This window comes from Gekko japonicus, unplaced genomic scaffold (genome assembly GCF_001447785.1).
Source record: "Gekko japonicus isolate JY-2015 unplaced genomic scaffold, Gekko_japonicus_V1.1 scaffold9, whole genome shotgun sequence".
NCBI classification, from domain to species: domain Eukaryota; kingdom Metazoa; phylum Chordata; class Lepidosauria; order Squamata; family Gekkonidae; genus Gekko; species Gekko japonicus.
The window spans coordinates 1,567,638-1,579,732 of record NW_015168044.1 but is presented as its reverse complement, the minus strand read 5'-3'; the positions used below and the strand labels follow the sequence as shown (position 1 = coordinate 1,579,732).

The following is a 12,095-nucleotide window of genomic DNA, read 5'->3' as shown; positions in this document are numbered from 1 at the left end:
TCTTTCCCCCGTTTCAGTAAGGCTTTAACTTAAGGTTTCGTTTTGTTGGGGGGGATACTCCTCCCTTCCCCTATCACTGGTGGGGGGTGTCGGAGCCCGTTTAAAAGTTCATGTGCTTATTGTAAGATCACTCACGTTTCTTCTGGTATCACTTATATGATGAGATGTCTTGCATTCTCACTAAAACTCCAGAACGCTTGCCCGGTGTGCACCTCTAAAAGCCATGATGGCGCCACAGCAGCAGGACCTTTGGGGCAAAGAGTGCCTCAGTCCCTTGGCATCACGCCTCGGGAGCGGCACTCCTCAAGCCCCCTGGCTTGGAGCTCTCACCAAGAGCTTTGGGGGGAGCCAGCAATGGTTGGCTCCCCTCCTATCCGCCGCGGAACAGGCCGCCCCCTATGGAACCCCATCGGAGTGCAACCGTCAAGTGAGGAGCCGAAACCAGAAACCGGTTATTGTTTGAGTTCTGATTTCTCTTACCTAGTTATTTATTTCCTTCAGTTCTTGCCTGCCTTTCTTGTAAAGATTCAAAGCATATTACAGGGTCATAAAAGTCAATGCAAAGAACCATATACTGCATACATTGAACAATACAGTAAAACTAGATTGCACAAATTAAAGAATAATTAAACAAAAACAGTATACTAGTTCACATAAACTGGATTTCATAATTACAGAACAATGATACAATAAACTGGATTTCACAATTGGAGAATGCTGAAGTAAGGCAGTATAATATATTCAGTAAACAATGCAGTGTAAAGGCAAGGGGAGCTATCTAAACATTTCACAGGCAATTAAATTAAAACCTTGTTACCTAAGTGGAAAGGGCCTTCCTGCAAAATTCCATTTTGCTACATCTCTATTCCTTCTCTGAAAATGCTCTCCTGAACAGTTCTGTCTTACACGTTCTGTGAAACAATAGAAGTCTTTCTTACCTTGTGAAGCAGATCATTCCACCAGATGAGGGCTGGGACAGAGAAAACTCAAGTATGGGCCACTTGTTTTTACCCTTTTGCAGGGTGGTTAGGTATGAGCCACTTGTTTTTACCCTTTTGCAGGGTGGCACGTTCAAGAGGCTTTGCTCGGACGAGTGAAGCTCTCTCAAAGGAAGATGGAGAAAAGCATTTTTCATAGCAGAATTTTTATCGTGCTGTGCCTTGGACACTTTGTGAAAATCAAATAAGAACTATGTATTTAATTTGATATTTCAGACATTCAGATGGAATTAAAGCCTTTAGTAGCTGCAGCATTGAAGACTTCCAGAATTTCATTAAACTCAAGGGTGGCCATTGCCTTTCTAATAGGCCACATTTACAAGAGCACTCTACTAAGAAAAGTGGAAAGAGCAGTTTAGTTTGTGGGAACCGTGTCATAGAAGCTGGAGAAAACTGTGATTGTGGTTCACCAGAGGTCAGTAACTGGGAAGTGACCACTGGCTTTGTTTGAATTTGTATCTTGACTTATTCTGGATGTTTAGGGAGGTTTTTTGTGCAGTTTTTTTTTTTTTTAAATTGTGATGATGTTTCTTGCCGGCCACCAAATACCAGCCCAAACAAAACATGTCTTGTGCTGTTATGAAAAATTCTCAGACCAGGACTTTGCTCCTCTTGATGCAAATGCTACTTTATGTTTAATCTTGGTAATTTATTTTTTGGGGCTGTAGTGGCTCAGAGGTTAAGACGCTGAGCTGCAGACTGGAAGGTCTGTAGCATGGCAGTTTGAGACCCTAGTGTCACGTGATGGAGTGAGCTCCCATCTCTGGCCCCAGCTCCTGCCAGCCTAGCAGTCTGAAAGCAAGAAAGTGGAAGTAGATAAATAGGTACTGCTTACGTGGGAAGGTAACAGCATTCCATGCACCTTGGCGTCTAGTCATGCCAGAAATGTCTTCAGACAGCACTGGCTCTTCAGCTTGGAAACTGAGATGAGCATCACCCCTAGAGTAGGATTTCGAGCAAGGGAAACCTTTACTAATTTATTTTACTCTCTTTATGAAACCTACTAGCTGCACTGTCCTTTGATACAGCACTGGAATTAAAGCATACACTTAAAAGAAGAAGAGAAGAGAAGAGATTGGAAGGTAACAGCATTCCATGCACCTTGGCGTCTAGTCATGCCAGAAATGTCTTCAGACAGCACTGGCTCTTCAGCTTGGAAACTGAGATGAGCATCACCCCTAGAGTAGGATTTCGAGCAAGGGAAACCTTTACTAATTTATTTTACTCTCTTTATGAAACCTAGTAGCGGCACTGTCCTTTGATACACCACTGGAATTAAAGCATACACTTAAAAGATAAAGCAGTGCTGTTATTAAACTTATATGAAGTTCAAATCAGCCAGCAGTTGCAAGAAGTAAAAGCTAACACATAACCATAGATATGACCAGCAGTAATTTATCAAATCTACATTCAAGGAGCAGGAAGACAATCTAAACACATGAAGCTGCTTTAGGCCAAGCCTTGACAAATTCTCATTGGCTGTAGGAGCCAGCCACAAAGTTTAGAAGCCATACTTTCCCCCCAGCATTCAGAGTTTTGTATTTTAATGACCATAGTTTGTAATTATTAGTACCACAAAATATAATCTGTTTTACTGTTGACAAAAACGACAACAACCCATACTCAAAACCCAGCTGTGTGCTTTTATTTTCAGGAATGTAACAGCAGCAAATGTTGCACCCATAACTGTAAATTTCAAGCTGGAGCTGTATGCAGTACTGAACCATGCTGCCAAAACTGTCAGGTGAGGTCTTGGGTCTGGAATGTCTTAGAAGCCTACCAATGCCTTTCCCTTCACTTCTGTATTAGCCATATGTTCTTCACAGGAGCTCAGTGCATAGGTCTTAAACAGACCTGCTGAAGACCATCTCCTGCTGCCAGTTCACTTTGTGGCAGTGGGCAGATTTTTCATCTTGATGGTCACATCTGGGTCTCTGTCTGCTTTTGAAGCTTCAAATCAGATCTTGGCTCTTTCTGTTTCCAGTGCCAGGCGCAGTGCGCTACTTTTAATGCCTCTTAGTAACACTCAGCCCTTGAGCTGTTAATGGTTTTTCTAGATAGTCTGCCTGTTAGCTGATGCTGTAGTATGGCAAGTTAATGCACCAGGCAAATAGTTAAGTAGGGTGGGGGCAGGAAGAAAAGTTCCCACAGGCCAGGTATTACACCCTCCTCCAGCTCAGGTATTCAGTCCAAGCCAGGGAAGAACTCAAGAGATGCAAGTCTCAACTTTTGTATTCAGTGAGGGCATTACAATTTGCTGAGGTTCTTTGGTGTTATCAAAACACCAGTTTTTGTTGTGCTGTTTTTGTATTTGTAATATATAACTGTTCTAATATCCACATTAACAGTTTTTCACTGTGTTTTATGTCACTGACTGAACAGTTAGTTTTTCACTGTGTTTTATGTCACTGACACATTTAAAATGGAAGAGATAAAGAAAAGTGTGTGTGTGTAGCTACTACTGGGTAACAGGGTAAACACCTAAATACTTATTTAGGTGAAACAGATTTTGTAAGCAAATCCCTTTGGAAACATTCTGATTGACGCTTCCACATATAATAGAAGCTCCTAGGGAACAATTAGCTGTCTCTCTGGGACTATGGTATCTTAGGGACTGACATCTTCTATAGGAACCGGCTTGTATACTAAGATGCTTATATTACGTGTTAACTTTTATTAGGCTTCAGAAAAAAAATTAATATCCAATTGTTTGGTGGCATTTAATTTGTTAGCTGGTTATTTAGTCTTGTTTGCTGTTGTGATTTTTGTTTAATTATAATACATTGTTTTAATAACATTTTAAGCCACTTTGAATAGAAGACTTTTAAGTAAAGTAACGGATTTTTAATACCTTAGACATAGTCAAACATCTATATTTTGAAGACTGCCACTAATTTTTTTTTCTTTTTTGCCTAGTATATGCCCAGCAACACAGTATGTAGAAAGGCAGTTGATCGTGCTTGTGATTTCCCTGAATACTGCAATGGGAGTTCTGCATCCTGCCCGTCTGATATTTATGTCCAGAACGGACACACATGTGGTGGCAACACTGGTTTCTGTTACGCAGGAGGTTGCCAGTCAGCTGATCTACGCTGTCAGGAGCTCTTTGGTCCACGTAAATGACAGTCCTGTTCTCCTGCTGTTTTTAAAAATGCTCTTGCATTTTGTTTTTAAAAACTTATATTTAGAATGGTTAAAAAATAATCAAGAAGAAAATTGGCCCATTGTTACCCAGTGAGTTTCAGGGCTCGGTGGGGATTTGAACCCAGATGCCTCCAATCCTGTTCTGATACTCTTAACTACTGCATTGCCCTGCATCTCCTTTCAAGTTTTTTCTCTCTTAGAAGACCTTCCTTGGGGAATGAAATTTCAATTCTACCTGTATAGAAATATCTGTGTTCTCTTCTATCCTGTAGGTTCAGGGAAGCTCACAACAGTTTCAGAGTTGTATCTACTGACGGCACAACCACACTTCAAACTGTTGTAGCTCCCTCCTGGGAATTGTAGTTTGGAAGTGAAAATTCCCTGTTGTAAATCCCTAGTCCTGTCTTACAGAACTGCAGTTCCCAAGCTTCCTTGGGCAAACTGAATTACTTTTAGGTGTTTTCCACATGGGGTGGTTTAGTTTCCCTATTGCTGTGGTGGCTGCTGTGGCCATGGGTTTGAAACACATGAAGCTGCCTTATGCTAAATCCATCAAATTCAGTCAGACTGGCAGTAGCTCTCCAGGGTCTCAAGCCGAGGTCTTTTACATCACACATTACCTGCCCCTTTTAACTGGTGATGCCAGGGATTGAACTTGGGACTTTCTGCATACAAACCAGACACTCTACCACTGAACTACAGCCCCTCCCCATGACAGGCTTCTGCATGATAGGTTTCCCTGTCCCAGTCCCCCAGGAGTGACTACTTTTCACCCCCCCACACACACACTGCCACGAGGGCTTTTTGTGGTGTTTTTAATGGTAATTGAATATAGTTATAATGGTATAAACATCTGTGCATCAGGTTCTCTAAACTCCCAGCTTTTACTTTTTAAAAAGTAAGGCTCTAACCCCTTTCACTGTGGAGATATAAGGGGGAAAGCATATCTCCACAATAAAAGGGGCAAAATACCTCATTTTTAAAAATGAAAGTTGAAAATTTAGAGAAACTGATACACAGGTTGCTATATAGTTCTAATGATAGTTAATTTCTAATTTTATAAAGCCCCCCAGGTGGTAGTTGGGGGAAATGGCTGCTGCGGGAACATGGGCAGGGAAACTGGCTGCTGTGTGGATGGGACATAAGAACATAAGAAGAGCCCTGCTGGATCAGACCAGTGGTCCATCTAGTTCAGCACCCTGTCTCTCATAGAGAGTTCCTCCGGAGGTCTAACAACAGGGCATTGAGTCCGAGGCCTTCCCCTTATGTTGCACATGATACTGATATTCAGAGGCTTACTGCCTCTGAACATGAAGGTTCCTTTCAGTCACCATGGGTAGTACCCACTAATAGACCTATCCTCCATGAATCTGTCTAATCTTTTCATCACATACTACTTGATCCTTTTAAAGCTGTTTGGGACTTGGCAAATCCAGATTTTCCCATCCACAGTGCAGCTATCCAGGCTTTGCTATGACATTTCCTAAAACTGCACAGCAAAGCCAGTTTGGGAAAAGTCAGAGAAAAGTTGGGGAAATCCTGCAAGGTGCATGAATGCACCACAATACTGTGGGCATGCAGTAAAAAACCTAATTCCAAACCCATGTAGAAAGAGCCTCATACTAGTTTAAGCCTGTAGTCTAGTCCTGCTCAAGATTTTAAGCAGAGGTATAAATGACTTGCAGAAGCAAAAGAGGGCAAACTGTGATTTAAAGAAAAATCATTCCTTCTGCTCACAGACATCTACAAATGCCTATCATAAGCGTTGTGAATAAAGTTATGTCAGGCTTTTATGGATGTGTTCTTTCAATATTCACAGGTGCAAGAAGCGCTCCACTTGCATGTTACGAAGAAATTAATCGTCAAGCAGATAGATTTGGACACTGTGGGACTGATCCATCAGAGGGTTATAAGACTTGTTCAGATCAGTATGTGATTGGGCAGTAGAGAGGACCTAGAAATTAAGAATTCTCTGTGGGTTGTATACATATGTGAATGTTGTATTTGATAGTACATGTTTTTCCTGTGTGTTGTGGTAGAGGAACGCCACATTCCCTTTGGAGCTCTAGAGGTACAAAGATGTTATCAGTTAATGGGAACCATTCCGATTGATGAAAAGAAATGGTCAGTTTGAGCCAGGAGCCCTTAAAACTCACGTTGGGGTTGGCACGGCCTTTCCCCTCCAGGCTTCTTCCCTCTCATGTGGTCAGCTGCCGTCTACTGTGTGGGAGAGCAAAAAAGAGACTGGTCTTTCCATTGCTCAACATTGACTTAATTTTACTTTATATTTCATTTATTTCACACAGTACCTAAAGAGTTCACTGTCCCAAGACATAGCAACAGCTGCTAGCCTAGTTGGCTTGAAGAGGGAATTAGATAAATTCATGGATGATAGGTTCAACAATGGCTGCATGGAACTTCCGTGTTCAGAAGTGGTGAGAAACAGCAGGGAGACTTTGGGGGCAGCTGGTTAGCCACTGTAAGTGAAATAGCATGCTGGACTAGCAGAGCTCTTAGGGTTTGTTAGCTGACTTGGAGTTTTTTTCTGTTGAAACAGAAAGGCATGGTATAAATAAATTATATTTTTCTCCACCCAATCACCTGAAATGCATGGAGCTTTTCATTTTCCACACCACAGTTGAGAGAGAGAAAAAGGTTTTATTGTATTTAGCCATAAGCCATTACAAACCCCACACTACAGTTGTTCCTTTACTTTAAAAATCAGCATTTGACAAACTGTTGAACAATAAAGAACTTAAGAACATGAGAGCAGCCCTGCTGAATGAGACCAGTTGTCCATCCAGTCCAGTATCCTGTCTAACACAGTGGCTGGCCAGTTACTAGGGGTGGCCAACAATAGGGCATAGAGGCAACCTGATGTTTCCTCCTAATATTGGTATTCAGAGGTTTGCTGCCTCTGAATTTGGAGCCTCCTTTTAGTCATCATGGCTAATAGCCATTGATGGACCTAGCCTCCATGAATTTGTCTAATCCCCTTTTAAATCCAAGGTCCCTTTCCCTCTCCGTTTCAGCAGTTTCAAACCCAATTAGCATATGCTCAGGTGGGATTTTTGTTCCAATGTGTATATACTCACCCACACTGAACTTCATTTGCCACACTGTTTCCCATTTACAGAATTTGTCAAGGTTGTCCTGGAGCTCTTCATATTCAGCCTTGGTTTTCACCATCCTGAATAATTTTGTGTCATCCATAAGTTTGGCCACAACACTGCTCACCCCCAATCCCAGATCATTTATGAACAAATTAAATAGCACCAGTCCCAATACTGATCCTTGTGGGACCCCACTGCTCACTTCTTTCCATTGAGAGAATTGTCTTTTTATTCTTACTCTCCGCTTCCTGTCATTTAAACAATTTTTAATCCATAAGAGGACTTGTCCTCTTTTCTCCTGACTGCTAAGTTTACTCAGGAGTCTTTGGTGAGGTGTCTCATCAGAGGTCTTTTGGAAGGCCAAGTATATAATGTCTACATTATCTATGCTTGTTCACTTTCTCAAAGAACTCCAAAAGATTGGTGAGGCACAACTTATCCTTGCAGAAACCGTGCTGAGTTTCTATGTGCTATGTGCTTTCTATTAGTCTACCTGGAACAGATTTTAGGTTAAGTGGCTTGTAATTTCCTGGTTCCCTTCTGGACCCCTTTTTAAAAACTGCTATAACAGTTTCTACTCTCCAGTCATCTGGTACACAGGCCGGTATTAGTGATAAGTTATGTATACTGGTCAGTAGAGCAATGGTTTCACATTAGAATGCCTTCAGAACCCTCAGGACTTTTGCCATCTGGACCTGGAGACTTAGTGGTTTTTAATTTGCTTAATAGTCCTAGAACTGAAGTACCCGCAGGGACATGGGCAAAGTTGTTTGCTGCACCGTCAGCTGTATTGTTCTGCTCCTGTACTGGCTCTGGTTCCAAAATCAGTCCCTCCCCCCAGTTTTTCACCAGCCGGTCAGCTTTGTTTTTGTTCGCATGGCTCCCTGGTTAAAAGTTCGTACGCTGCTTTATTTATTTTTAAAACTTCATGGCTGACAAAAGGAGCAAGAAAAAATGGGGAGACAGGGTTGCCAGCAGCCTCAAGAAAAAATAACCTGTCCCTTTAATAGAGGCTTAATGGGTGGCAGTTGAAGCTTGTCATGGCATAGAAGGAAGTAACATTCCATTAAGCCCTTATTAAAGGAGCAAGGCCTCTTGTCCAGGCCGCTGGCAACCCTAGCGGGATAGATGACTATCCTAAGAATCGGGGGTTTCTAATAATTCTATACACGCATGTGATCCTGATTTCTTTTCCAAATGCTTTTGATAGGGATTTCAGATGTGGAAAGTTAATTTGCCTGTATCCAAGCAATGTTCCTTTTGCTAAACTGAAAGTTCCTGTCCTGTATACTCCAGTGAGAAATATTATTTGTGCATCTCTGGACATGAAGCAGTCAGAAACTTCGCTAGACCCTCTGCTGTTAAAAGATGGTACAAAATGCGGACCTTCTAAAGTAAGAAAGCAATCTAGCATGTTATTATTGTTGAAATAATGTGGTCAGTGTACATGGTGGTGTACTGCTTTATAGGTTAAGATGAGCAAAGTAAAAGATAACCTTAAAGATGCATCCTTGCATTTTATAATCCAATGCTAGACGAGAGGGAGGGCAGAAGCTTCAGATAAGATTATTTTGAGCGCTTCAGCAAATGGAACCACTTTGTTCAGCACCTTTTGAGGTCTGCCTCCACTTGCTGGTCTTGAAAGGATAAACACCCCTTCCCTATCTGCTTTTCCTCCAAATTCCTTCCTTGCTTTGTGGAAGACTGGCAGAGGTTGGCATTCCTAGAACTGGATCTTGCCAGGCGCCTAGTGTGCTCCTAAGGTAGCTGCCTTACTTTGGCTTGTGATAAGACTGTTTCTGGAATTATGAAGCCCACGATCATATCAGGCTGGACTATAAGAGTGAAAATTGCCCAGCTCTGGGAAGTGGTAGCATATTGTGGGGAACAAGACATAGATGTTGGAGCCTGAGGTGCAATAAAGGATTGCTTACTCAGCCTGGAATTTTCAGGGTTTTAAAAACCAAAATGCTATTTTTTTTTATATGTGTTGTAGGTTTGTATCAATCAAGTGTGTGAAAACTATGAAATCCTGAAATATGATTGTAATCCTAAAGAAAAATGCTCTGGACATGGAGTAAGTAAAATGAACATCATTAAAGGAGGCCGATGTTTCTTTCTCAAACTGCCCAGCATCATGAGTGTCTGAGGAGTGATACTCAGTGTCTTGGGAGCCACATGTGGGTGTTTGGCATGCCACCTCTGGCTCTACTGAGTACCATCCCCCAAAATGGCATCCACCCCATGTCTAAGAAAGTGGGCAAGGCTGTTGTCCAGTGAGGCTTGTGGTTTTCAGATGGCTGTTTCCCATCCTGAAACAGCTGCTGTGAGGTGGTGGTGGTTGCATTCTCCAGAATAGGGATGAAAGTAAATGGAAATCCTGTGAATGCAGCTAAGATTATATATTTAACAGTTATATCTTACTTTATTGTATATATGTATTTGGTGGGGTGGCATGCAGGACATACTGTAGTCATGCAGTTCTCTTGGTTGATAACAACTGCTGATGTGACTCTCTGCAAGCCACAGAGTGATTACCTCTGGCCTGAGGCTAGATGTTCATGGCAGGAGAATGAGGAGGAGTCCTGATGTAGTAGAATGGGCTATCACATCAGACTGCAGGTGCAGAAGTAATTTTAAAATCAATTTTGATATGGAAAGTCTCCCTGAAAGCAGAAAGGTTCAAGCCAATATTCTGGAGATAATCATGCCACCCCCTTAGGATGAGGTCAGGAGTTAAGTTAGTTAAGAGTCTGGGAGTCTTGTTGAACCCAGCCCTTCTGCTAGAATAACCAAATGAATACAGAAGCCAAAAATGCTTTTCCCCCCAATCGCACCCAGCATAGAAGTAATCTCTCCCCTCACAGACTCAGTCAGCCTAGCCATTTTGATCCATGCTGTGGTAACTGTAATATGTTCTTCTTGACTCTGTCCTTGAAAGTAACACAGAAACTTCAGTTGGTTCAAACAGGGGCAGCTCAATTACTTACTGAAGCTTTCAGTGTTCACACTGGTTGCTAATGTGTTTCTGAGTCCAGTTTGAAGTGCTGGTACTTATCTCCAGAAGACAGTTTCACAACTAGCAGCCCTAGTGTTGTGGAACAGTCTTGCAGAGATATCATTAAAGCCTTACTGTTTTTAGGAAAAGGTAAAAGGCTGAATTGTTAATTGGGGTGGGGGGTTAGTTTCTAATTTTGAGTATTTATTGTTTTAACATTTTGTTGTTGTTTTAAATCTATTGTTAACCACTCAGAGTCCTTTATTAAGGAGAGGAATTGGATCGAAGCTTTTAAAAGTATCATGAAGAAAGGTCACCATTCTGCCTCCGGTGATAGTTTTCTACATGTAGGGAGGTGTTTTTTTTCTCTGTTTTCGCATTGGAGAGCATTTGAAAATGTCACCCCCACCCCAGTTTGAAGTGTCACTGTACATTCTATGCACACACCAGACTCTTTTGGTCAACCTACCGTAGAAATATGTGAATTACACAAATACTTTATATGGCAATGAAAATGAATGGGATCTTGTCAGCTGCAGAGCACCTGCGTAAAATTCATCAGTGGTACGACATTAGTGCTACAATTTTCAAATAAGTAAATCTGGTCTGTAATCTTAGAATGCTACTAGAAGGCAGGGCATTAAAGTGTAGAAATCAATAACAGACCCCTTTAGCAGGATTGCCAACAGGCCAGGAGGAAAAAAATGTCCTGCCTCTTTTATGGAGGATTAATGTATAGAAATGAGCAGTTAAAACTTTTCATGGCATGGAGGTAAATAAAATTGTCTGGTAAATAACAGCCCATTAAGCCTCTATTAAACAGGCAGGATTTTTTTTCCTTCCAGGATGTTGGCAGCTCTAGCATCCTGTTGCTCAAATGTGGAGGAAAGGCCTTCTGTGCTTAATAGTGCTTCACATCTTCTTGTTTGATAAAGGGTTGCCACCACAGATAGGAGGGGTGGATGCTAAATGGACATTGTGAAAGAAGCAAGGGGTAGAGCTATAGGCAGCAGAATCTGCAAGAGGGCATCTGCTTGGTATTTAAATCACCGAATTTATACAGTGAGAGATGGGTCTGCTCTATAAGAGAAGAAGAAAGGCCAGAGGACCAAATCCAAACAGAGTCAATGAACATGGCTACCAAGACTCAACCTCAGATTCCTTTGCATTGGGGCACAGGAAGTAGGGATGACTCATTAATTGTTGTAGATTTTCCGGGCTGTATGGCCGTGTTCTTGGCATTGTAGTAAGCTGATATTTCGCCAGCAGCTGTGACTGGCATCCTCAGAGGTGTAACACAGAAAGATGGAGTACTCTCAGTGTCAATGTGAGAAGAAAAATGGTAGGCAGGTAATTTATATCTAGTCAGGAAGGTGGGGTAGGAGTTTCCCAGGCTGTGACATGCTAATGGAGGAGCTTTCCTGAGGAGGTTCTTTTGCATTTTCTTCTCACATTGACACAGAGAGTACTCCATCTTTATATGTTATACCTCTGAGGATGCCAGTCACAGCTGCTGGCAAAATGTCAGGTACTACAGTGCCAAGAACACGGCCATACAGCCCGGTAAATCTACAACAACTAATGAACATGAAAGCCTTCGACAACGTATAGGGATGACTCATTTCGAAATAATTAAATTAAAAATGGCAATAATTGTAAATGTTTGTTTTTATTTTTATCTATATTTTCAGATTTGCAACAGCAAAAAAAATTGCCATTGTGATCCAGGATGGGCTCCCCCAGATTGCAAAAAGAAAGGAAGCCGCTTTGGAGGAAGCATTGACAGTGGGATTCGCATTTTGGAACACGGTTAGTCTCAGTGCAGTAAAGGCAAGCCCCTCT

The 12,095-nt window shown here is 41.8% G+C and overlaps 1 protein-coding gene across 1 annotated transcript in view; it reads left to right on the top strand.

The window, feature by feature from the left end:
* Nucleotides 1–12,095, top strand: part of LOC107112977 (disintegrin and metalloproteinase domain-containing protein 2-like) — a 42,968-nt gene that overhangs the window by 26,918 nt on the left and 3,955 nt on the right. Inside the window, exons 11-16 of the mRNA XM_015414181.1 lie at nt 1,215–1,413; nt 3,915–4,113; nt 5,962–6,070; nt 8,466–8,649; nt 9,252–9,332; nt 11,945–12,062. Of these exons, the coding sequence (XP_015269667.1) occupies nt 1,215–1,413; nt 3,915–4,113; nt 5,962–6,070; nt 8,466–8,649; nt 9,252–9,332; nt 11,945–12,062 (890 nt within the window). The remainder of the gene's footprint in view (nt 1–1,214; nt 1,414–3,914; nt 4,114–5,961; nt 6,071–8,465; nt 8,650–9,251; nt 9,333–11,944; nt 12,063–12,095) is intronic.